Source organism: Capra hircus, chromosome 11, assembly GCF_001704415.2.
Source record: "Capra hircus breed San Clemente chromosome 11, ASM170441v1, whole genome shotgun sequence".
Lineage (NCBI taxonomy): Eukaryota > Metazoa > Chordata > Mammalia > Artiodactyla > Bovidae > Capra > Capra hircus.
Genome location: NC_030818.1, coordinates 99,821,730 through 99,846,150, shown reverse-complemented (window position 1 = coordinate 99,846,150; position 24,421 = coordinate 99,821,730). Strand labels below are relative to the sequence as shown.

Here is a 24,421-nt window from a genome sequence, read left to right as displayed (position 1 = left end):
AGTAGTTTAGTTTTGTCAATTCTGTGACTTGATATTCATTCTTTAAGTTATTATGATTTCCCTTCTTTCCTATTGAGTTTCTTTCCTCTTTTTCAGAAATTTAATTCTCATCTCAAAGGAAAAACAAGTTTTGTAACTATGTATGGTGACAGATGTTGACTTACTGTTGCAATCATTTCAGGATATATATAAATATCAAATAATTATTTTGTATACCTGAAACTAATATAATGTTATATATCAGTTATACATCAATTAAAAAAATTTGATTTGTCTATTCCTTCTATTAATATATTGTAGATACTTACTAATCCTTTGTTGATCATGTATTACAAATATCTTCTCCCAGCTTATCATGTATCGTTTCATTTTCCTCATGGTATCTTTTCAAGAACAGAAGTTTTTAGTTTTTACACAGACAAGCTTATCAATTTATTTTTCTTTATAATACATGCATTTTTGTATCTTGTTTAAAAATCCTTTCCTACCTCAAGGTGGAAAAGCATTCTTGTATATTGTCTTCTAAAAGTGTTAACCGTCTTGCTTGTCTCCATTTAGGTCCTTAATCTACCTGGAATTATTTTGTGTATATATTGTAAAAGAGAGTTTTGATTTCGTTTTCCCCAACAGATATACAGTTATCCCAGCACCTTTTATTGAACAGCTTGTTTCTTCCCCATTGACCTTTGATCATGATGGTGTGATGATGGTCATGATGCTAGTATTAACACTCACTAAGGACTAACCGTGTACCAAGCAATGTTCTCAGTGTGAGACAGCTTATACAAATTCCTACAAACAGATCCTGCTATTATTCCCAGTTTTTAGACAAGAAACAAACGCAGAGAGTTTAAGTAACTTGGTCCATGTGACATAGCTGGTCTATCAAAGAGCTAAAGTGAAAGTGTTAGTTACTCAGTCCTGTTCAACTCTCTGTCACCCCCATGAACTGTGTAGCCCTCCAGGCTCCTCTGTCCATGGGATTCTCCAAGCAAGAATACTGGAGTGGGTTGCCGTTCCCTTCTCCAGGGGATCTTCCCAACCCAAGGACTGAACCCCGGTCTCCTGCACTACAGGCAGATTCTTTACCATCTGAGTCCCCCAGGAAAGCCCCAAAGAGCTGGAGTTCAAACCAATTCATTCTAGCCTCCGGATCCTGCCGTTAGCTTCTCTGACTTTTCTATAGGATTACCTGTTTTCTAGACAAAGTCTTTTTTGGCTTGGGCCTGTTCCTGGCCTTCTCTTCTTTGCATTCTCCTGTTTTTCTGTCCCTGGCCAATACCACACAGCCTTTTAATTAACTTCACAGTAAGTCTGTGTTGGGTGTGGCCAATACCCTCACCTTGCTTTTCAAGAGTGTTTTGTCTGTTGACTGACTTTTGCAGCTCCTTTTGAATTACATTCTCCGGAAACTTGTTGGGCTTTTAATTGAAACTGCATGAGATCTATAGATAATTTGGGAATGATTTGATAGATTTACATTATGGAGCCTTGTATCTCTGCATTTCTTCTGGGTTTCTTTAATGTCTCAAGAAGATTTTATTGTTTTCTCCCTGATGGTCTCGCAGATTTTTTTTATTAAGTTCATTTCTACCCAGTTGCAATGTTTCATGTTGTTGTGAATGATATTGTTGCTCAAACTTCATGTTCGGCTTGTTGCTCTTGTATTGAAAAGCAGTTGCGTCCTAGACATTGACTTTATATCCAGCAACTGTATTAAACTCTTAGTTCTTAAAAGTTATCACTGGATTCTTTTGTCTGTGCTACATTATTAATCATATGCTCTGTGAGTGACATATTTCTTCCCTTCCAATCCTTATACTTTTTTTCCCTATCTTGTCTTATTGAGCAACTGATTGCCCCAAATTAGGTCTGACATCCATCCATTGTCCAAAACCTTTGGGAACAGATGTGTTTGGAATTCCAGATTTTTTAAAATGGAGAAAGAAACTACAGTAAATAGCAATCTGGTTCTACCATGGAAGATAAAAATGATCACAGTATGTGTGACAAATCAATTTTATAAATAGGCTTGGGTAAAGTTTGTCACCAGATGAATTAATATTTCTTAAAATACTTTTTCATTATTTATTGGTATGTGTCAGGTCTTCATCACGCAGGATCTTTCATTAGTTTTTCTAACATGCCTTCTTTAAACTTGAGTATTTAAAAAATATGTAGTATTTGGACCAGCTGTTGTGAATAATAGTATAAATAAAACTATTTTATTCTGTATTTTAAAAACTGTTTCGTACAAATAAGAGCTCTCCTGGTCACAAACAAACTCTCAAAAATTCTCTAGTTGTGGCATGCAAGCTTAGTTGCTCGGTGGCGTGTGCAATCTTAGTTTCCCGACTAGGGATTGAACCCGTGACCCCTATGCTGGAAGGTGGATTCTTTTTTTTTTTTTCTCTTATGGATGGAAGGTGGATTCTTAACCACTGGACCACCAGGGAAGTCCCTGAACCTTCTTTACTTAACATTGGAAGTGAGTTAATTGCTACGTGTTTAATCTTTTTCATTGGTGTTAACTAAATTTCAGGTGCCAGGACTTAAACAAAAATTTTCCCCTATGGTATTTCTCTAATATTCTGCCCGATCCCACACACACACCTGGAAATAATTTATAGAGTTTAGAAGTAAGTCAGAGTTTTAAAATCTGGCTTTTCCTTCTCATTAAAAGTTTAGTTTATATACTTTGCTCTTCATTAGTCTTTGGACCGCCTTCAAAGTTCCTCCTGGTATTCGGAATGTGGTTTCCTCCTCTCTCCCTCCCCCTCTTTTCTTCTGCCCTTGCCTTAGTCTTAAACCTGTGGAGGATGGTGTGGGATGTTTGAGAGGTACAGTGAGTTCTCTAGGACTTAGAGGATGGCTGGCCAGCTGGAGGAGGGGGAGGGGACTGAACTCTTGCACCTGCTGATGGAGCCGGCCCGGGAAAGAAGCCAGTTCATATTTAGACAGCCTTCCTTGTCCAAGCTGATGCACAGATACCTGGAAATGAATGAGAAGATTCCATTCCAGGTCGAGGCCAGATGGCGATGATCCCGAGCGTTTGTTTTAAAAACGTTCATCTTAACAAACTTGACTAAGCAATGAGAGCGTTTTTTTTTTTTTTTTCCTTACAAAGAGCAAGGTTTTGTTCTCTGACTAATTTCCATCTTCATTTAGCATTGATGCAGCCCAGTACAATTTCAAGCTAGACCCAGCTTTCTGAACCTAGTTTTTATAGGTTCATCCTTCCTTCCTTCCTTCCTTCCTTCATCCTTTCATTGAGGTACAGCTGATTTACAATGTGTTAGTTTCAGGTGTACAGAGCAGTGATTCAATTATATATATATATATATATATTTTTTTTTTTTTTCAGATTCTTTTCAGTTGTAGATTATTACAAGAGAGTGAGTGTAGTTCCCAATGCCACACAGTAGGTCCTTGTGGTTTGTCTACTTTATATACAGCACTGCTTAGTTGCTTAGCCGTGTCCGACTCTTTGCGGCTCTTTGTGACACCCATGGACAGAGGTGCCTGGCGGGCTACAGTCCATGGGGATTCTCCAGGCAAGAATACTGGAGTGGGTTGCCATGCCCTCCAGGGGATCTTTCCAGCCCAGGGATCGAACCCCAGGTCTCCCTCATTGCAGGTGGATTCTTTACCTTCTGAGCCACCAGGGAAGCCCTATACAGTAGTGTGTATCTGTTAATCCCAAACTCCTAATTTACCCCCACCCTGCCCATCACCCTTAATTCTTTTCTTCCTCTACTTAAATATTTGACAGTGTCTATCGGGAGGAGTACCATTGAAAATATCATTTACAGGCAGAAACTTAACGCAACATTGTAAAGCAATTTGCCTCTAATTAAAAAAATATATATTACCATGAAATATCATTTACAAAGTTAGTGGGGGGTTTTTCTTTTTTTTTTTTTTAATGAAAAATAGTGAATGCTCCTTGAAATGTTTTTTCCTTCAAAATCTTATTCTTTGCTCTCTCTCTCACACAGCCTGTTTGGGGCAGTTACAGGTGTCTGTTTTTGCTTGTCTGTTGCTTCTACTGTATCCAAAGGAACAGAGAAGGGGGCAGAGAGTGATTAAGATTTTCTAAGAACGTTGAAATAGGTCAGAAGCTCATTGCAGCTTCTTAAAGCAGTATGTTCCAGAGCAATTTCCCCTCCAAGTCTCATCTGCTTGGTCTCCAGTCCAGTCAGAACTTGGGTGCTTTTTCTACACATACGATTTGTTACCTTCTCTTTTCATTTCCGGATGCAGGATAAAATCACATTGCAGTTGGCCGAGGGCACCCCTCATTCACTGGCCTGAGTCTTCTGCTTTCTGGGGCCTTTAATTTGTTGTACATCCAGCCAGCACCAGCCTCCTTACTGCCCTTTGTACACAATGTAATTATTGTTAGAAAAATTCCAAGACGCAACTTTTCATGTTCTGTGCGCCTCTCCACATTCCTTATGTCAATAACTTCATCCATACGCTGTTGCCTCTTAAACTTCAGCTACAGTTTTTGTTTTTGACTCGAACATGTGTTTTCATCGTGTGTTTATGTCCTTACCTTTCATGTTTCCAGAGCAATGGCTGGAAAGAACATGGAGTAATTCTTTAGTATTTTCATTTTCATAACAGAGTTCACAACAGTGACTCATTGTTATAAATATACCTAACTTTGTACCTGTTTTTTCTGACATGCTGTAGACTTCCTTATTCGTTTTTAAACATTTTATTTATTTGGCTGCAGTGGGTCTTAGTTGTGGCACACGGAATCTTCGATCTTCATTGTGGCATGCGGGTTCTTTCAGTTGCAGCACCCAGAATTTTTAGTGGCGGCTTGCATTATACACCCTTATACCATGCAAACTCTCAGTTGCAGCACATGGATCCAGTTCCCTGACCAGAGATCGAACCCAGGTCCCCTGCATTGGAAGCACAGAGTCTTAGCTACTGGACAACGAGGGAATCCCTAGACCTGCTCTTTAAAGAGATCTCAAGTTCAGGAACGGAGAAGGTGATGGCACCCCACTCCAGTACTCTTGCCTGGAAAATCCCATGGACGGAGGAACCTGGTAGGCTGCAGTCCATGGGGTTGCGAAGAGTCGGACACGACCGAGCGACTTCACTGTCACTTTTCACTTTCATACATTGGAGAAGGAAATGGCAACCCTCTCCAGTGTTCTTGCCTGGAGAATCCCAGGGACGGGGGAGCCTGTTGGGCTGCCGTCTATGGGGTAGTCGGACACGACTGGGGCGACTTAGCAGCAGCAGCAGCAGCAAGTTCAGGAAAACCTTCCGTTTTGCATGCATTCCCTTCCTAATTAAAATCTGTTGTACCAACTTGACTGTCCAGCCGTGACCCTGTCACATCAGAGCCCCTATTTTGTCAGTTATGTTATAGGCTCTTGCCTGAGTAGGCATTTTCAACCCAAGGAGCCACACCACCCCAATTCACTGGACCCATTTCAGAATCAGCAGATGTATACATGGTTTGACAGAATCTGCAAAAATCTGTATTGTCAAAACACAAGGCTATCTGGCTCCTTGAAAGAAACCCTCTAATGCTGTCTCTCACATTTTATCTACTGTGGACAAACACTGAAGTCACTTTGGGTAATGGTTTTTCATCACTTTCAAGGTTTGACAGCTTTTATGTTGAAACTATATTTTTGGGGTATTTCTGCCTTTGATTTAATGTAGGAGGACAAGTCTTCCTTTGTCCAAGGAAATGAATTGAAATCTTTGTTAAACATTCAAGAAATAGAATCGCAGATGGTATTTTGGATGACACATTTTTGTTTATAAAGTTCTATAATTTTTTATTGTTGTTCTTTCTGTAGAGGCAACCACTTGAATATTCAGACTCAAGTGGATTTTTAAAAACTTTTTAAGTGAGGTTTTCTTACAGTCAGTCTGGGTAAGTCTATATCTTCTGACACTGTGTGTGTGTGTGTGTGTGTGTGTGTGTGTGTGTGTGTAGTAACTTTTTTTAAACATTTATTTTTAATGGGAGGGTAATTGCTTTACAATATTGTGTTGGCTTCTGCCGTAGAACAACATGAATCAGCCGTACGTATACATCTGTCCCCTCCCCCTTGAACCTGCCTCCCACTCCATTCTACCACTCTAGGTTCTCACTGGGTTCCAGGTTGTGTTCCCTGTTACACAGCAACTTCCCATTAGCTGCTTTACACGTGGTAATCTGTATGTTTGATTGCTGCTCTCTCAATTCGTCCCGCCCTCTCCTTCCCCTGCTGTGTGCTGTGCCCTGTCTTGGCTCTGCGTGTCTGTGTCTCTATTCCTGTCTTGCAAATAGGTTCATCAGTACCATTTTTCTAGATTCCATATATATTCATTAACATATGATATTTGCTTTTCTCTTTCTGACTTATACTTCACTCTATATAAGAGGCTCTAGGTTCATCTACCTCACTGGAACTGACTCAAATGTGTTCTTTTTTACAGCTGAATAATATTCCATTATATATATGTACCACAACTTCATTATCCATTCATCTGTTGGTGGACATCTAGGTTGCTCTGACACTCTTTTAAAATTTTTTTTATTTTACATTGGAGTATAGGAGATTAACAGGGCTTCCCTGGTGACTCAGACGGTAAAGAATCTGCCTGCAATGTAGGAGACCTGGGTTCGATCCCTGGGTCAGGAAGATCCCCTGGAGAAGGGAATGGCTACCCACTCCAGTATTCTTGCCTGGAGAATCCCATGGACAGAGGGGCCTGGTGGGCTTCAGCCCACGGGGTCTCAAAGAGTTGGACATGACTGAGCAACTAGGCACTCATACAACAGTAGATTAACAATGTCATGTTCATTTCAGGTATAGAGCAAAATTATTCAGTTACACATATACCTGTATCTATCTTTTTTCAAATCTCTTCTAACACTTCCCCTAAAGAGAAGAGGACGCCAGCACCAGTAATATCATCCAAGGGATTCTGTAGAAATAGAGCCATGTGGGGCACTCCCCTGGCCGACCAGTGGTTAGGACATCTAGTTTCCACTACAGGGGGCACAAGTTTGATCCCTGGTTGGGGAACTAAGATCGCACGTGCCACGTGGCACGGCCGAAGGAGAAAAAGAAACAGAGCCATTTAGGATCTGGTGTTCCGCAAGGTGCCCAAGTCCTTAGGAAAGCAGGTTTCTTACAGAATTAGAGCATCCTAAGACAGTGGTTTGATACCACATGGAAGTACCCTAGTGACAGGAGGGGATAATTCCCTTTCCTGAGTAAGTAACTTCCCGCAGGGGGATGGATTTCTGCATTTCCGTGTGGAGGAGGACTGCCTTTGGATACCATTTCTCCAGTCTAAGCCATTTATACAGAGGTGACTTTGGCAACTCAGTTTCTTATTAGGTTGGCTTTTTCCAGGGATTTCGGATGTGTCTGTTTAATATCCTCTTTGATTAGAGGAAGTATCATGTTAAGAATTGACCTGTACTTTGGAGACAGCTTCACTGTGGCCGATTTGGGTCTCTTCATCTTAAATAGCTTTTGTGCTCATAGTTCTTGTATTAGTTCTTTGGCATCATTTGGAAAAAAAAAAAAATCTGATTTCAGAAGTCTTCTTGAGTAAGCAAGAACAGTCATTATATCTGACCTAGAGAAACCAGTCTTCACCCTGACTGATGGGTTTATATTGTGGGTCTATGGGAAGGCAAATTTTGTTTGTATTAAACTTTATGATTTGGGGACTTCTCTGGGGGTCCAGTGGTTAAGACTCCATGCTCCCAATGCTAATCCCTGGTCAGGGAACTAAGGTCACGCATACCACATGGTGGAGCCAAAAAAAAAAAAACCACCCAAAATACAAAAAGTTAAGTAAACTTCATGATTTTTTAGAACCTCTGATGAAGATAACTTCATGACCTAAACAAATGCCAGAGTTCATGCTTATTTCATTGTTCAGTCTTCAATGTATAAAGGAGCTTGATCACAGTCTAGGACATGAAAAAATAATTGTAAAGTACTGATTAATACAGTTGCACTTTCCTCACTTGTCTTTTCGGCTTACTCAGCCCCTTGTAGCTGAAAGCTCCTGCCAGGAGCCTTTGGTTCATTAGAATTCAAGGAGCAATGAGAATTCAAGAGAAGGCTTGGTAAGGGGGAGGGGGAAAGAGATTTGGAAAAGGTACCTGTCAGGTTGTAATCAGTTACTTGGACACATCCATCTGCAGTTCTCTTGGCAAATTTGGAGTTATTTGTTGAGTGTATATATAGTATACACTTACAAATTAAACATTTTCCATTAGGTCCTACGTTATCTGACTTTCTTCGTCTTTGGCAATAGGAAGCTTTCAAGTAGAAGTTTTAGAGTATGTGTCATGTGATAGGGCGTGTCTGAACCTCTGGAGGTTCCAGAAACCCTCTCGTGGAGTCCACGAGGTCAAAACTATCTTCATAATGACACTGAGACAAGGTCTTACTGTGCGGGCCTTTGCACCAATGGAACAAAAGCAGTGGTGGGTAAGATGACAGGCGGCTTAGCAGGAACCAGGGTGCTGGCTCCAAATTGTAGTAGTGGTTATTGTATTCTCATCATTACCTGTTTAAAAAAAAAAAAATCAGTTTTATTTTTAAATGTCTTTGATGAAACGGTAAAGATGAATGAATCTCAATGTTTAAATATACATCATTCATCTTTTTAATATTGTGGCAAGATAGGAACCAGAATACTTAAACCAGAATATTAAACCAGAATATTTAAGTGATTGTATTTTGAGCTGGACTAGCTGCTTTTATCAGGGGCCTTCCCGGGTAGCTCAGCTGAAGAAGAATCTGCCTGCAGTGCAGGAGACCCTGGTTTGATTCCTTGGTCGGGAAATTTCCCTGGAGAAGAAATAGGCTACCCACTCCAGTATTCTTGGACTTCCCTGGTGGCTCAGACAGTAAAGAATCTGCCCTGCAATGAGGAAGACCATGCAAGACCAAATGAAGGAGGGCATGGCAACCCACTCCAGTGAATACTTGCCTGGGAAATCCCATGGATAGAGGAGCCTGGTGGGCTACAGTCCATGGGGTTGCAAAGAGTCGGAATACCAGAGCGGGTTGCTATTTCCTTTTCCTTGGGATCTTCTCAACTCAGGAAATGAATCTGAGTCTTTTGCATTGACGGGTGGATGCTTTACCACTGATCCACCAGGGAAGCCCACTTTTATATCGTTTTTACTTCAAAGAACAATCAACAGATGAACTCTCGGGCATTTGGCAGACATTTTCTCTAAAATGAATGAATCAAGCCTGTCACCTCAAGGGAACAACTGACAGTATTTGTAGCCAATGATAAAATCCCAGCTTTAAGTGGAAATTAAAGTTTTGGAAAATGTATCCTTGCCGCTGTGACCTTGACTGTGACCACATATTTAAAGACTCATCGGATAAGATCAGTAATGATATAGACATGTGTTTCTAAAATAGTTTATATGGAAATGCGTCAACACTTGGAAGATCTGCATAATAAGTGAAATAATATTTTCCAAATGACCAGAGCATAATGCAGTCACGCCCAGGTAAGAGATCCATTCAGAGTGCAGGACAGACCAGCACATTTTATTGTAACTGGTATGAAAAATTCATTGCATGGTTTCAAATTTCACATTGCAGCCAGCCTTTAAGAAACTACTATTTGTTGAGTTTGGGTATGGTATCCACAATTATCTAGACAGGCATTGAAATACGCCTCTATTTTCTAACCATTGCATATCTGGGTTAAGTTGTAATATTTTATATACTTCTACCAAAATAAGGACCCACGACAGACTCAATGTGAAAGAAGATGAGAATCCAGCTGTCTTCGATTAAACCAGACATTAAAGAGATTTGTAGACATGTAAAACAGTGCCATACTTCTAATTTTTTTGAGGGGAGGGGGTTTTTTTTTGAAGTAAAGTTCCTAAAAATAATATATACTTTAGGTAAATTAATATACAACAAATTTATTGTTGTCTTTTAAAAATGAATTGATATTTTTTAAGACTTTCAACTTTTAATTTCTGGTAGAGTAAATATTGATAGCTATAAAGCAGATAAACAGGAACTTGCCTGGTGGTCCAGTGGGTAAGACTCCTCACTCTTGATGCAAGGAGTCTGGGTTTGATCCCCGGTCAGGGAATTAGATTTCACGTGCCGTGGCAAAAAGGTCCTGTGTGCTGCTGCTAAGACCCAGCACAGCCTCTGTGTGTGTGTATATACAAATAAACACACATACATGCGTATGTATTAAGATGAGCAAAAGCTCTTTGGGGTCTTTAATGAATTTTAAGAGGGGAAAGGAGTCTTCAAAACTGCTGCAATGTGACATCAAACAGGAAAGGATACATTTTCTCTCTCTCTGTTTCTCTCCCTCCCTCTCTTTAAATCAAGTATAATTCACAGAAAATGGAAAGGACTCATTTTTGATCATGGTACCATCTGCAAAGTAGTAAAGGCTATTTTGAAAAATAACCACCTACAATATTTGTTCACAAAAGAGTCTTTTTAAGATCTGGAGGGTTTGGGGTTGTTTTTTTTTTTCCATTAAGTTTTCCATATTTCCATCAAGAATGTAAGCGGGTTGGTTGGTTTTCCATCTGTTTTGAATTTTCTTGTAGCTGCTGTCAAAAAGTCCATGTTGCGGCCATCCCTGTGGCAGCAACAGTCGAGTCCTGCGTCACTGAGGTGTTGTAATATAGCAGAAAAAAGAACTATGCTATATTCATGAGCAAGTACTAGTTTGTTATTGAGTCAGGTTGTTTTTTTGTTTGTTATTAAGATCTTCTATCCCATTTGGACACTTATTTTAGTAAGTACTTTATTATAGCTTGCAGAATGGTCTTGAATAGAGATAACTTTATTGAAAACATATTGTTAGTTTGAGGCCAGTAATTTTTAAGATAGGCTCAATTCAAGTGTAAATTTTTTTTTAAGTTTTTTGATCTCAAAAGCTATTGCTTTATATTGTACATATTAGTGCTAAAAAGAATCGGAAAATAATATAGTAAGGAAAAGTAGGAAGTTTGGTTGTTAGCAGGACAAGAGTGAAATCTAAGAGCAGATGGTCTTAGTAAGTTTTTGAGGAAACATCTATACCTTTAAAAATAGTAAGGCTGGGGACTTCCCTGATGGTCCAGTGGTCGACTCCATGCTTCCAACGCAGGGGGCGTGGGTTTGATCCCTGGTCAGGGAACTAAGATCCCACATGCCCTGTAGCATGGGCGAAAAAAAAAAGTAAGGCTCTGGTGGTAGAAATTATACAGAAAGAGGGGTCTCAAATGGGGGGAGGGGTATGAAAAAGAGTTAAATAAATAAGGTCATTGTAAAACTGTATTAACAACGGTTTACTGATTAGCAGAAAGCTTTAAAGTAGCCTTGCTCTGGGAATTCCCTGGTGGTCCCGTGGCTAAGAATCCAGCTTCCAATGCAAGGGACACAGATTTGATCCCTAGTTGGGGAATTAAAATCCCACATGCTGTGGGGTAACTAAGTCCACGAGCCCTGCAACTAGAGAAGCCTTGATGCACCTCGACAAAGACCCAGAGCAGCCAAAATAAAGACTAAAATAAAACAGCCAATTAAAAATAAAAAGAAGCTGTGTTCTGAATAACTAGGAATGATTGCAATCATTACTCGAACTGTTTGTATATTTGTTCTCTCAAGTACTTTAAAGAGATCTACAGTCTTGTTTACACTTCAAATTTGCCTGACCATCCTTGTCCTTAGAGGTAACATAAATAACCTTCTTGAGCAGTGAAGTCTCAGTTTGTGAAATCTATTATCGGGGACCAGGAATCAGTGAAAGTCTTTAATATTAGTCCTTGATTTTTGGTGGCTCAGCTGATAAAGAATCCGCCTGCAGTGAGGGAGACCTGGGTTCAATCCCTGGGTTGGGAAGATCCCCTGGAGAAGAGAAAGGCTACCCACTCCAGTATTCTGGCCTGCAGAATTCCATGGATGGTACAGTCCATGGGGTCGCAAAGAGTCGGACACGACTGAGTGACTTTCACTTTCACTTTCTTTCGCTCGATTTTTTTTTATGGTAACAGTAAACGTTATTAGATATCGAGATAAACATTTTACAGTGTTAATTTTCAATTAGAAAACATTCTAGTAAAAGAAAACCTGAATTTCCTTTTTTTTCCTTTAAATTAATTATCTATTTATTTTTGGTTGTGCCGGGTCTTCGCTGCTCTGCATGGGCTGTATCTAGCTGGGGAGAGTGGGGGCTACTCTGCTTTTGTGCACGAGCTTGTCCTTGCAGTGACTCCTTTTGTTGCAGAGCACAGGTCTAGACGCACAGGCGTCAGTGGCTGCAGCTCACAGGCTCTAGGACCTGGGCTCAGTGGCTGTGAAGCACGGGCTTAGCTGTCCTGCTGGCATGTGGCATCTTCCCAGACCAGGGCTCGAACCCATGTCCCCTGTATTGGCAGGTGGATTCTTATTCACGGTACCCCACCAGGGACATCCAAGAAAACCTGAATTTCTTACGTTGAGGTTTCTCCAACTGTTTTGTGGGACCGAGTTCTGCTTCATGGAGAAGACAGCCAGAGGGGCGGCAGTGTGGGGTGAAGTGATTTGTTGAGTTAGGGTTCCATGAAGCAGAACCAAGCAGCCACCCTAGAATTCTCCCCTGCACATCCCTTCCAACTCTCCATCTAATCTGTCATGAAGGCTAGCTGAGTTTGAGCTCAGTGGTGCGAGCCCATGGACTGTAGCCCACCAGGCTCCTCCGTCCATGGAATTCTCCAGGCAAGAGTACTGGAGTGGGTGGCCATTCCCTTCTCCAGGGGACCTTCCTGACCCAGGGATTGAACCCAGGTCTTCTGCATTGCAGGCAGATTCTTACCATGTGAACCACCAGGGAAGCCTTTCTGATTGAAGTATAGTTGATACATAGTGTTGTGCCATCTCTGTGGTATAGCAAAGTGTCTGACTTATACACATATCTATACTCTTTTCTTATAATCTTTTCAATGCGTTTTTAAACATTCTTTTCCATTATGATTTATCCCAGGATACTGAATATAATTCCCTGGGCTATACGCTAGGTCCTCGTTCATGCATTCTAAATGGAACTGTTTGCACGCTCGCTGGTTGTTGGTTCATGATCTGTAGACTCCTTCCCGCTGCTCCTGGTTTTCCGCCTTTGGATTACTGAACCGTCCCCTGACTTCCAGCTCCTGGTGATGCTAAATGTATCTCTGGCGGTGCCCCTCCATTTGCAAGCCCTTTAGTGCCCACCAGAGAGTCTGAGCACCTTAACTCAGCGTTCAAGGCCTTGGGTGATTCAGCCGGGACCCTCGGGTTCCATCAGCCACTGCCACTCGTTCCCTTGCATCCTACCCCCACCTTGGGCTCTAGCAAGACCAGTCCACCTGATTCCTGGTCCTCTCCCTGCCTTTGCATTGGCTGTGGCTGGAATACCTACCGCTCTCACTCTTCCAGACTGCCGTTCTCAAGCACTCGGCACGTTGGGGCCATATTTTTATTCTTGGTTCCCCAGCCCCAGTCACCATTCCTGCCCCACACGGCAGGCTTGATGCATGGGTGAATATTGAATAGAGTCCATGTGAGTCATTTTATTTGTTTGAAGAAAGTAGTATTTTGTAACTCTTCTCTCTCCCATTTCTTTGCCCCAAATCTCAATGAGCTTATGTTGAAAGTTAACTCGCAAATGACCCTTCAGGTGCTAAGAGTGTGGCTGAGTTAACTTGGGAGTGTGTTTCATCTCTCAATTTTTGGTATCTGCAGAAGACACTCTGCTTTGTGCCAATATATTAAATATATCCAAACACCACGTTTCTAAACAGGAATAAGGAACGTGAATGGATGGGTCAGAGTTCAATATCTCAGGCAGTTTTCAAACCAAATTTGGTAATGTTGATTTAAAATTGCTCAACGAAAAAGCACCCAAGTACAATCATGGAAAATGTTAGAACTGCTTTCTACGTACTGATATATTGTTGAGAGAACTGAAGTTATGTTAATCACAGACAAAGATTACAAGCTCTGCCTTTTTTTTTTTGGATTAACAGGATCAATTTGACAACTTAGAAAAACACACACAGTGGGGAATTGATATTCTTGAGAAATACATCAAATTTGTAAAGGAGAGGACAGAGATTGAACTCAGCTATGCAAAACAACTCAGGTAAGTTGATATTGAGAAAGGTTGTTTGTTAACTGCAGAATGAATGTAAGGGTCATTTATACCCTCATTTTATACCATCAATGTGTAAGCCTTTAAATATTGACTTTCCCCTTTCAGGAAAGCTTATATTGCAGTAAAAGCAATTTTTTTTCATATAGAAAATTATTTTTCAGAGCACAGTAAACAGAAAAACCAAGTTATTGCTTTTATGCTCTGTTGCTTAAAAGAGTAGCAGCTGAATTTTGGAGCACCTTTCTTTTTTTCCCAGAAAACTTTATTTGAAACATAACAACAGAGAAGTACACATATCATAAGTGTATGACTCCAAAAATTTTCAGAGTGAATACAATTATGTGATCGGCACCCAAGTCAAGAAACAGAAAATTACCAGCCTCAGCCCCCACTCCCCCAGTCCCTTCTGGTTCATCCCCCTCCCCTACCCCCGTGGTTGACCACTCTGCTGATCTCCGACCACATGGATTGGTCTGGCATGTTTTTGAAGCTTTGGTGAATGTTATCATTTATTATGCACTGTTTTATTTGGTTTCCTTTGTTCCTCATTACGTCTGTGAGATTCATTCGTTACATGTTGTGGTGCTTTTTATTTTGGTTGATGAGTGTGTCAAGGCTTGTCCAGTCTACTGCCGCTAGGCTATTGCTTGTTTCCAACTTGGGGTATAAAGTACATGCCCAGGAGTGGGATTCCTGGGTCTTAGGCTTTGTGTGTGTTTAGATTTAGCAGATGGAGTCAGTTTTCCAGAGAGCTTGTCTGGTTCATGTTCCCTCCTGCAGCAGCTGAGCGGTCCTCAGGCAGCCCTTCTTATAACTCCAAGGACAAAATTATCCAAGAAGTTTGTGTTCTTACATAAAATATTTAAAAGTTGCTGGCAGAACTAAGCTTGAAGTGGCAAGATCTTTAATGATTTCTTGTTTGATTGGTTTGTGCAGATTGTGAATATCTAGATGACTTTCAATTTAGAAACATTTCATTTTAATCCAGAGACCATCTGGACAAGGTGAATGTCGTGTATCTTTGAAAGAATCATCTTAGAGAGCTCTTGTTGTCATTTAATAAGCACCTAAGTGGTACGTATGGATGATAAGTTTTGTTTCCATTGAGTAGATAAAATACAATATATATTGCTCAATGAAATCATTTTTATAAAGATTTTTTAATAAATTTACTATTTATTTGCTTAATAGTACAGCTGGGAAAGACTGCAGGCAACAGGAGACAGGGGCGGCAGAAGATGAGATGGTTAGATAGCATCACTGGCTCAATGGACATGAATTTGAGCAAACTGTGGGAGGTAGTGGAGGACAGAGGAGCCTGGCGTGCTGCAGTCCATGGGGTCACAGAGTCGGACATGACATAGCGACGGAGCCTCAGCAACAACAAATTTGTTCAGTGATAAATATATTATTTAATAATAATTGATAATTTATTTACTATGAATTAAATTGTCTTTATTTAATTTTGCTGAATAAAACTTAAGTAAAATTAAATTGACTCAATAAGAATTTAATAAATAAACTTATTTTTATAAATAAATTTTATTGCAGATGAACTTCTGATGCCTTCTGTGCATCAGCCTCATTAGCAGTTGAAAGCTTCATTACTGACAGTGGGCGTGGCGAACGAGCTTCTCCGTGTTGATTATTTAAACATTGCACCTGTGTCTTCCCTGTGGAGATGGGTTGCGCAACAGCTTTAGCCAAAGCGTGGTGCTACTGCTGCTGCTGCTGCTGCTGCTGCTGCTAGTCTCCCCTAAAGGATTTCCCTGTCTTCCTTGACTTTCTCTCTTGGCGTCGTCTCCTCTTTCCTGGAGCCTCGGCCACTGCCTTGTTCTGCTTGGAAGGTTTGTCATCTGATGTCGCGAAGTCTGTCCTCGGCAAGCTTCTCCACCGGTTCTGTGTCAGGACAGAAAGGCGCTGCTTTGGCTGCCCTCTGGGCAGCACCTGTCTCCCGGCCCTTCCTCCTCATTCTCTGTGAGCGAGGATTTAGGTCACAAAACTGGAGGCTATTGGAAAAGACTCCCAATTCCAGCAGTAGGTTTGGGGTAACATTTAATAGCTCTCCGTTGACCATTTCCCCCTGTTTCAGATCTAGAATAGCAGTGTTACTGCTGTGGCTGTTATCTCTTGGGAAGTCCTTTTCCTGAGATTTAAATGTTAACATTTGTTTTACTCCATGCAAAGTGTCTAAATTTGTGCTTATGGGTGTGTGCTTAGTCGGTTAGTCGTGTCCGACTCTTTTCGACCCCATCGACTGTAGCCCACCAGGCTCCTCTGTCCATGGGGATCTCCAGGCAAGAATACTGGAGTGGGTTGCCATGCCCTCCTCCAGGGGATCTTCCCAAGCCAGGGATCGAACCCCAGGTCTCCTACTCTGTAGGTGGATTCTTTACCCTCTGAGCCACCAGGAAAGTCCTGTGCTTATGGGAGAAGTTGACAAAAACAGATAATGAGTAATTGAACCTTGCCTTCAAGACAATTACTGGTCCTCTGGAAGTGTCTTCTAATCCTTAAGACTGAGATCTGGGCAGGGCCCTTGGTGCTGAGGAGTAATCAGAGTGTCTTGCTGATCTGCTTTTCCATTTGCCTGAGTCCTTCACGGCTCTCCTTGCCACACAGCCCAACATCTCCTTCCTACCTTCACTGCTTGCTTCCCGCTTCCCTGAGAAAATTGAAGCGGTCCAAGGAAAACGTCCTTAGAGTCTCACACCCTGTAACCCACCTGTCCGAATCTGTTCCCACACCTGATGCTCCTGCCCGAGTCCCAGCCCACCTCTTACACGCTGGCCCTTCCCGGAACTCTGTCCCACTGGTTTTCCCTCCGTCTCCGTGTTATCAGTGCTTCACTTTCTATTAGATGACCCCCATCTGCACAGAAACGCACCACTGTCTCCCGTTGTTGAAAATCCACAAAGAAAACAAAACTTTTGAGCTCACCCCTCCTCTCCTTATTAAGCTCACCTGTGTGAACTGCTCCTTGGGGGTGCCCGTGACCTTCATCCTGGCCCAGCCAGTTGCCTGTCCTCAGTCCTCACCATCCTTGACCCCTCAGCAGCTTTGATGGGGTGGATGCTGCCTCCTCGAAACACTTCCCTCACTTGGCATCTGAAACCCCCATCTCTAGGCTTCCTTCCTGTCTCACCGAAAGCTCTTTGGAAGGCTCTGCTCAGGCTCCCTAGAGGTTCCTTGTCTCCTCCCGCCCCTTCACGCTAATCTGCCCCAGTGCCCAACTCCCGGTCCTCTTTTCTTCTCAGTCTGTGCCCTCCTGGTGATCTTGTCTGTCTCCTGGCTTTCAGGATGGTCTCTATGGCAACAGACATGTGGCTCCAAGCTAGACCTCTATCCTGAACACCAGAAGCAGGTTGCTCAGAATGTCCGTTCGGATGTCTAGAAAACATCTCACATGTAACATATCTGAAAAGTCATCTCTCCGCTCAAAATCTGCATCTCTGCAGCCCAGTTCTCCCTTTCCTCACTGCCCCCTCCACTCAAGTTTCCCTCAGAGTAAATCCGAAATCCTTACGGTGTATGTCCTACAAAGCCGACACAAGCGGTCTCCCTCCCTCTCTGACATCTTCTCTCCCTTCATATCTCTGCTCTAACCATCCCTGCCTCCTTGTTCAATCTTGTACGTGCCAGGCCTATTTTCGCCGCAGGGATGTTACACGGCCGTTCATATGGATCACACACAGGTTTTATCTCCCAGGATCCACGTGGCCAACTGCCTCACCTCCTTCAAGTCTTTGCTCAAATGTCACCTGCACAGTGAGGGCCTCCTTGCCTCCCTGCTGTACTTTCTGGTTTTCCCAAAGTGCTGATAACTTTCTAATATTAAAGCCTGATGTGGGGGAAGGGTTACTTAGTCACACTGGCCAGGGAAAATCCATAGCTTGAGAACTGACAGACAGCAAGCAAAGGTCTGAGAGTCGTTCTTCCAGGCCAAGGAATCAGCAAGTGCAGAGCTCCTACAGTAGAGATAAGTTCGAGGAATGAAAAGTTCCAGCCAGTGTGACTGGAGCATATTCAACAAAGACTTGCTTGAAATACCAGTATGATGTTGAAAAACATCACTTTTGGGGGGAGATATCTGTCGTTTAATTCTTTTCTGCATTAGAAGAAAAAAAATGCCAACTTATTTTAGATGTAGAAGATGATAATTAAGGTTTTGGTTTCTGTAGGTCAGTGGTTAACAGACTATCGGCCACCTCTGTGGCCCAATCCATCACTGCCTGATTTTATAAATAAAGTTTTGTTGTAACACAGGCACATCCATTCATTTATGTATTGTCTGTGGCTGCTTTTGCAAAAAAAAAAAAAATAGCAGTGGTACAGTGCAACAGAGACCACATGACCATGACCTGCTTGCAAGCCTGAAATACTTAGTGTCTGGTCCTTTCTAAGCTTGCTTATGTGTGTGTGTATATATGCTTATATATAAGTTTGCTGATACCTGCTATAGTTACACTCCATTCAAGGCATGTGTGCATGAGTGCTCAGTCGCTTCAGATACGCCTGACTCTTTGCAACCCTATGTACTATAGCCCACCAGGCTCCTTTGTCTATGGAGTTCTCCAGGCAAGAATACTGGAGTGGGTTTCCATGCCCTCCTCCAGGGGATCTTCCTGATCCAGGGATCAAACCCATGTCTCCTGTATTGTAAGCAGATTCTTCACTGCTGAGCCACCAGGGAATCCCCTCCATTCAAGGCAGGGTTAAATTCTTAATATAATCTTAAATTATGTTATATGGCCTATATAAGAGAACCAACTATTGATTGCCCCTTAGCAACTGTTTCTTAAAAAAAAAAAAAAAAAACGAAACAAAACAGTGACTTATTTGTTATGACCAGGTAATGAACTCATATGATTGAAACTTCTAATCCTTGCTTCCCTGAAGCTCAGGGTGGCCTTGCCTTTTTGCACCGTGCAGATTATTCTAGGAGTTCATGTTTATCTTTCACAGCTATACAGTGTTGTACTGGATTGGTGGATACCTTGATTGTTTCCAGCTGTTTGCAACTCTGAACAAAGTTGCAATGGATAACTTTGAATGAAACACTTGGACAAACATGTCTAGAGAATAAGTTCCTAAAAGTAGCCCTTTGGTTCTGGTAAAATTTGCCAAGTGGCCTTTCTTGGAAACTGTAACATTATCACCATCCCAGAGTGCATGGCACTGCTACCTGCCTTGACCCTCAGTATTTCTTGTTAACCTGTCTTTTTTTAATCTTTGCTGATTTGATAAGTAAAAATTGCTAGATCTGACCAGTAATTTATGTTTTTCTTAGTAAAAATGAGGTTGAATATGTTTTTATGCATTGGAGTCATTTGTACTTTCTTCTTGAGCCATTCTTATCCTGGTTGGTTTTTTTTGTTTGTTTGTTTTTTTAATTGGAGCCCATTGTAAATAAAAGGAAATTGTCAAAGTCATTTTATAAAATATACTGCATATTGTATATACAAGGTATTGAATTTAAATTTATTTGAACAGTTAGCAAGATATTCAAGTGAAACTTGAAGGATTTACCAAGCTTGAAATATTAAATTCTTATAAGATTTAGCAAAAAAAAAAAGCAGGTTGTCATTGCTGTTTGGTGGGGTCTTTTTGTGTGTGTTTTTGTTGTTATTTGTTTTGTTTTTAACTCGTGTTGTAATTTTAAACAGGCTCAGTTGACTCACTGCTAGGAAAGATAAAGGAAAGAGTATTTACGTCTTTTACTTCCTCTCCTAGTTGAGTTATGTAACTTGGTTTATAAAATGAGTCTCACAGTTAGTTTGCCTTAATTACAGATATATGTTCATCAGCATTCCCTCTACCCACAGCCTCTCCCCTTGTTTGTTGGCATCAAGAAAAATAGGGATATTTTACCCTTGATGGGAACTTTTGGCATGCTCCTCGAGTTCTTTCTTGTTTGAGAATACCACTCTACAGTCATCCCTCAGTGTCTGCAAACATCGATTCCAGGAACCACCTCCTCAGATACAGAGATTTGAAGATGCTCAAGTTGCTTTATATAACAAGGCATAGTATCTGTGTATAACCTACACACATCCTTCCAAATATTTAAATCATCTCTAGATTCCTTATAATACCTCATACAATGTAAATAGTGTGTCAACTGTTGCCAGCATGAAGCAAATTCAAATTTTGCTTTGGGGAACATTCTGGAATCCCCCACCCCAATATTTTTCATCTGTAGTTCATTGACACCATGGATGTGGACCCCAAAGATAATGGAGGATAGACTGCACCTAACAACAATGTGGCTTAAATTATTCTCTGGTCATTCTTTCTCTCCAAACTTTGTGGCTACGTTGTCTTCTGGTGGAAAAGTCTGCTGCTGCTGCTGCTGCTGCTAAGTCGCTTTAGTCGTGTCCGACTCTGTGCGACCCCATAGACGGCAGCTCACCAGGCTCCGCCGTCCCTGGGATTCTCCAAGCAAGGATACTGGAGTGGGTTGCCATTTCCTTCTCCAATGCATGAAAGTGAAAAGTGAAAGTAAAGTTGCTCGGTTGTGTCCGACTCTCAGTGACCCTATGGACTGCAGCCCACCAGGTTCCTCCGTCCATGGGATATTCCAGGCAAGAATACTGGAGTGATGTGCCATTGCCTTCTCCGATGGAAAGTCTAGGGACAGCCAAATATTTATTCTTTGTAGGTGGCTCCCTTTTTTGACTCTACGAAGAACCTTTTTGTGCCACTTAGCAGTTTGGTAACTTTTCCAAGCAAGGCTTTGTGGTTGACCCCTCTTTATCAATTTTCTTTACAGCGCTTTCAATTGCAAAGTCAACTGTTTATTTCATGCCCTTATATATTTTCTTCCAAATTGGGTCTTTCTCTCTCATTTTCTTCCTCTCTTGTCTTCTGTTTTACATTGCATCTTTTCGCCTTGCTTATATTTAATGCAGGCAGTTTGGTGAAGTGCTTAAAAGGAACAGATTCCAGAGCAGCGGTCCCCAACCTTTCTGGCACACCGGTTTCGTGGAAGAGAGGTTTTCCACGGGCTGGGGTCGGGGAGGGACGGTCTCGGGTGTTCAAGTGCATTGTAGTTACTGTGCACTTTGTTTCAATTATCATTACATCAGCTCCACCTTGGATCATCAGGCATCAGATCCCGGAGGTGGGGGACCCCACCCTAGAGTCTTAGTGTCTGGAATGTTCTTCCACTTAACAGTTATAGTGATTTGGGGCAGATTACTCTATGTGCTTTGTCTTTTTTCATCTGTAATATGTGAGTAGTAAGGATGATGATCTTTCCTGCCTTACAAGGTGGTTGAGGGGTCTTAATGAGATAAAGCATGTGCGTGTCTTAGGCTACCAAAGGAGGAGGCAGGAGAACAAGTCCCAGATCAGCCTCCTGGAAGGCGAGGGGCGTGGGATATTTCTTAAAGAAGCAGGGCGGTGGTTGGCCTTAGGTGTGAAGAAAGATGAGCGCAGGTACGATGAGGTCATTCGTTTTCTGTGCAGGTGTACCTGAGTTGCTTGCTCCTTTGTGGGATGCATGTTCCAAAATGGAAGTGCTTAGCATGATCTGAGGGTGGAGTTTCTGACCCTCTGCCATCAAAAGGCCATTCACTGGACACCTGTGCAGCTCCAGTTTTAGGTGGGGCTTCCCTGATGGCTCAGATGGTAAAGAATCTACCTTCAATGCAGGAGACCTGGGTTCGATCCCTGGGTCAGGAAGATCCCCTGGAGAAGAGTATGGCTACCCACTCCAGCATTCTTGCCTGAAGAATTCCATGGTCAGAGGAGCTTGGCGAATTACAGTCCATGGGGTCTCAAAGAATCATACATGACTGAGCAACTAAGACACAAAACCAGTGTTAGTTGGCTTGAACTTGAGCTCAACACAGCTGATTCCAGGTTCCTGGAAAACAACCCAGGCAAACATCTTACTGTTTCAGCTGTGTAATGCTTGGAAGACAAGCAAGGCTTTTGTAGCAAGAAAGCAAGCTTGACTGGTGAAGGCAGGGTACAAGCAGAGGGGTTTTTAACAAACTGGAAGGCAAGCTCAAGAATTCGTGTTAATCTCCAGTTTCGGTTAACCCCATGGGGCGCCTGACTTTGTACCTCTTGTCTTTGAAACTCTGAGTTTCATTGTCTCTTCTGAAACTTTGCTAGTGTTTCTATTTTGACATTCGCTCCATTAGGTCACAAGCATTCACTCCTGTTCCTTGGGAATCCTTAGATTTGGGGTGATCTCCCCTAGGCGTTCGGCTTGCGGCCCTGGGAAGTGGAGGCCCAGGTGGCCAGCCTGGCCCCTGCCAGGCCCTGGAATCGGGTGCTCAGCCTGCCTGTCCCCCTCCCAGAGCGTTTCTGTCTCTGTCCCTGAGTGCCGGCTCACCCCTCATCTAACTTCTGTCTGACTCGATTTTCAGTCAGTCCATGTTCCATGGACTTCTTTCCCTTCCAGTGACTGTGAGGGAGGGGTCAAACATCTGTTGTACACTGTTCTAGAACCTTCCATCCCTCCCATGGGTCACCACTTCTCAAAGTGTAGATTGAGGTTATGTGCCTTTCTTCATTGGTTTATTTTCTGCTCTGGAAAATTTCCAGGCTTTTATTTCACCTCTTGTTGGAAAAAAGCGTAATTCTCTAATGAGATTTTATTTTGCCATCTTTATCTGAAAATCTGCAGTGAGCTTTTAAAAGTATAAAAGAAAGATAGAAAAAAAAAATTTCCTGGGTCCAGCCCTAGACCTTCCATTTCAGAGGATCTGAAATGGAGCCTAAGCATCTCCTTTTTTAAAGCCTCCTGGCAGCTCTTAGGAACAACCAAATTTAAGTCTAGTATTTTTATTTAAGATGTGTATTTTCCTCCTACCTTTTAGTTAGCCTATCTGAAGAGCAAATATATAAAACACTTGTTTCTCAGAAAGATCTCATAAATTTAAAGTTGCTTTTGGTGGTTTATTGCTTGCTTATTTTTAAAATAACTTCATACACATAGGGCAAGAAAACCCATCTCGAGAGAATGGAAAGGCAATTGCTGTCTTTTTCTTTTTTTGTAGTGGTCCCTGACAGAAGTATCTTTGGATCTGAAATTCTCTTCTAGACCTCTTAAGGTTTTAGTTTTCTGTTAGCATTTATAGAGTGAATTATTCATTGATGCTTTTAGGAAGCATTTGAATGCTATATATGTTTAAAACTGTCAAAGTAATACTCATGCACAGAAAGACCATCTTTACTGGAGATCACCCACAACAGGTCTTTAATCCTGTTTCGGATTTGACTGGGAAAACGGAACTATAAAAAGTGCTGGTTTCTCCTGGATCTCTTCAAGCTCTGCTTCCTTCAATTAGGTATAAAATTTGAACTATTTTTATGGCTAAGGACTGGAAGCTAAAAAGAAAGTGTGGGTTTAAATAAACCTCTAAAATAACAGTTTTGAATGGATTTTTATGTAAGGTGTGAATTTAGAAGTGGCATTTTTCCATTTGTAGTTTATGGTTAGCAGAAGAGATGGTCATTATTTAAAACCATGCACTAAAAATGTCTCATGAAACTTCTAGGCTTTTCAATACTGCAGATCACATATATGCTACTTTAAATATATTTGCAAAAGAATCTATTGATTATCTAGTCATCTGCTTTCCATGGCTCCCCTTTTAATATTCCTGGTACATGTAAGTTGGAGCTACTGTTCTTGTTAAATCTGTTTTTTGGCTGTACTGGGTCTTCACTGTGGTGTAGGGGCTTAGTTGCTCCAAGGCACGTGGGATATTAGTTCCCCAACCAGGGATCAAACCCATGGAAGGCAGATTCTTAATCACGGGACCACCAGGGAAGTCCCCACATCTTTAGAGATGAAATGTGGTAGACCAACTCAAAGAGTTCCACTGTGTTTTTGATATGCAAGATTTCTCTTGTCTGCATTATTGTTTTACTCTAAAGTACTTGCTTTAGATATTTAGTATTTAGGAAATACTGCTTCTTCACAGTCTTTTGAACCTAAATCTACCAGATGATCTTTGCTGTGAGAGTTATCAGCAGAGAAAACACCACGTAGTTGAAGCACAGCTCATGTGATAGCAGCCTCCAACTCAGTACATTTTTCTTTTATCAGTTTATCTACTTAAAAATTTTGGATTGTTATGTACTGCCTTTTTTAAGTAATTGCAGCAATCACTGTTCTATTGGGTGATGTATATTCCCTTGGAATTTCGAAACTCTATGGGACAAGAGAGGTCATTTCATGCCCCTGCCTCAGGGTTAGAGATGAGGAACTGGAAGCACAGACTTGCCCATTGATCTGCTCGAGGTCACA

The 24,421-nt window shown here is 41.7% G+C and overlaps 1 protein-coding gene across 12 annotated transcripts in view; it reads left to right on the top strand.

Annotated features, from left to right (window-relative positions):
* FNBP1 (formin binding protein 1) overlaps positions 1–24,421 on the top strand; it is a 134,658-nt gene that overhangs the window by 34,354 nt on the left and 75,883 nt on the right. For all 12 annotated transcript variants that reach the window (XM_018055969.1, XM_018055970.1, XM_018055979.1 and 9 more), the window contains exon 2: positions 14,024–14,139. In XM_018055969.1, the coding sequence (XP_017911458.1) occupies positions 14,024–14,139 (116 nt within the window). The remainder of the gene's footprint in view (positions 1–14,023; positions 14,140–24,421) is intronic.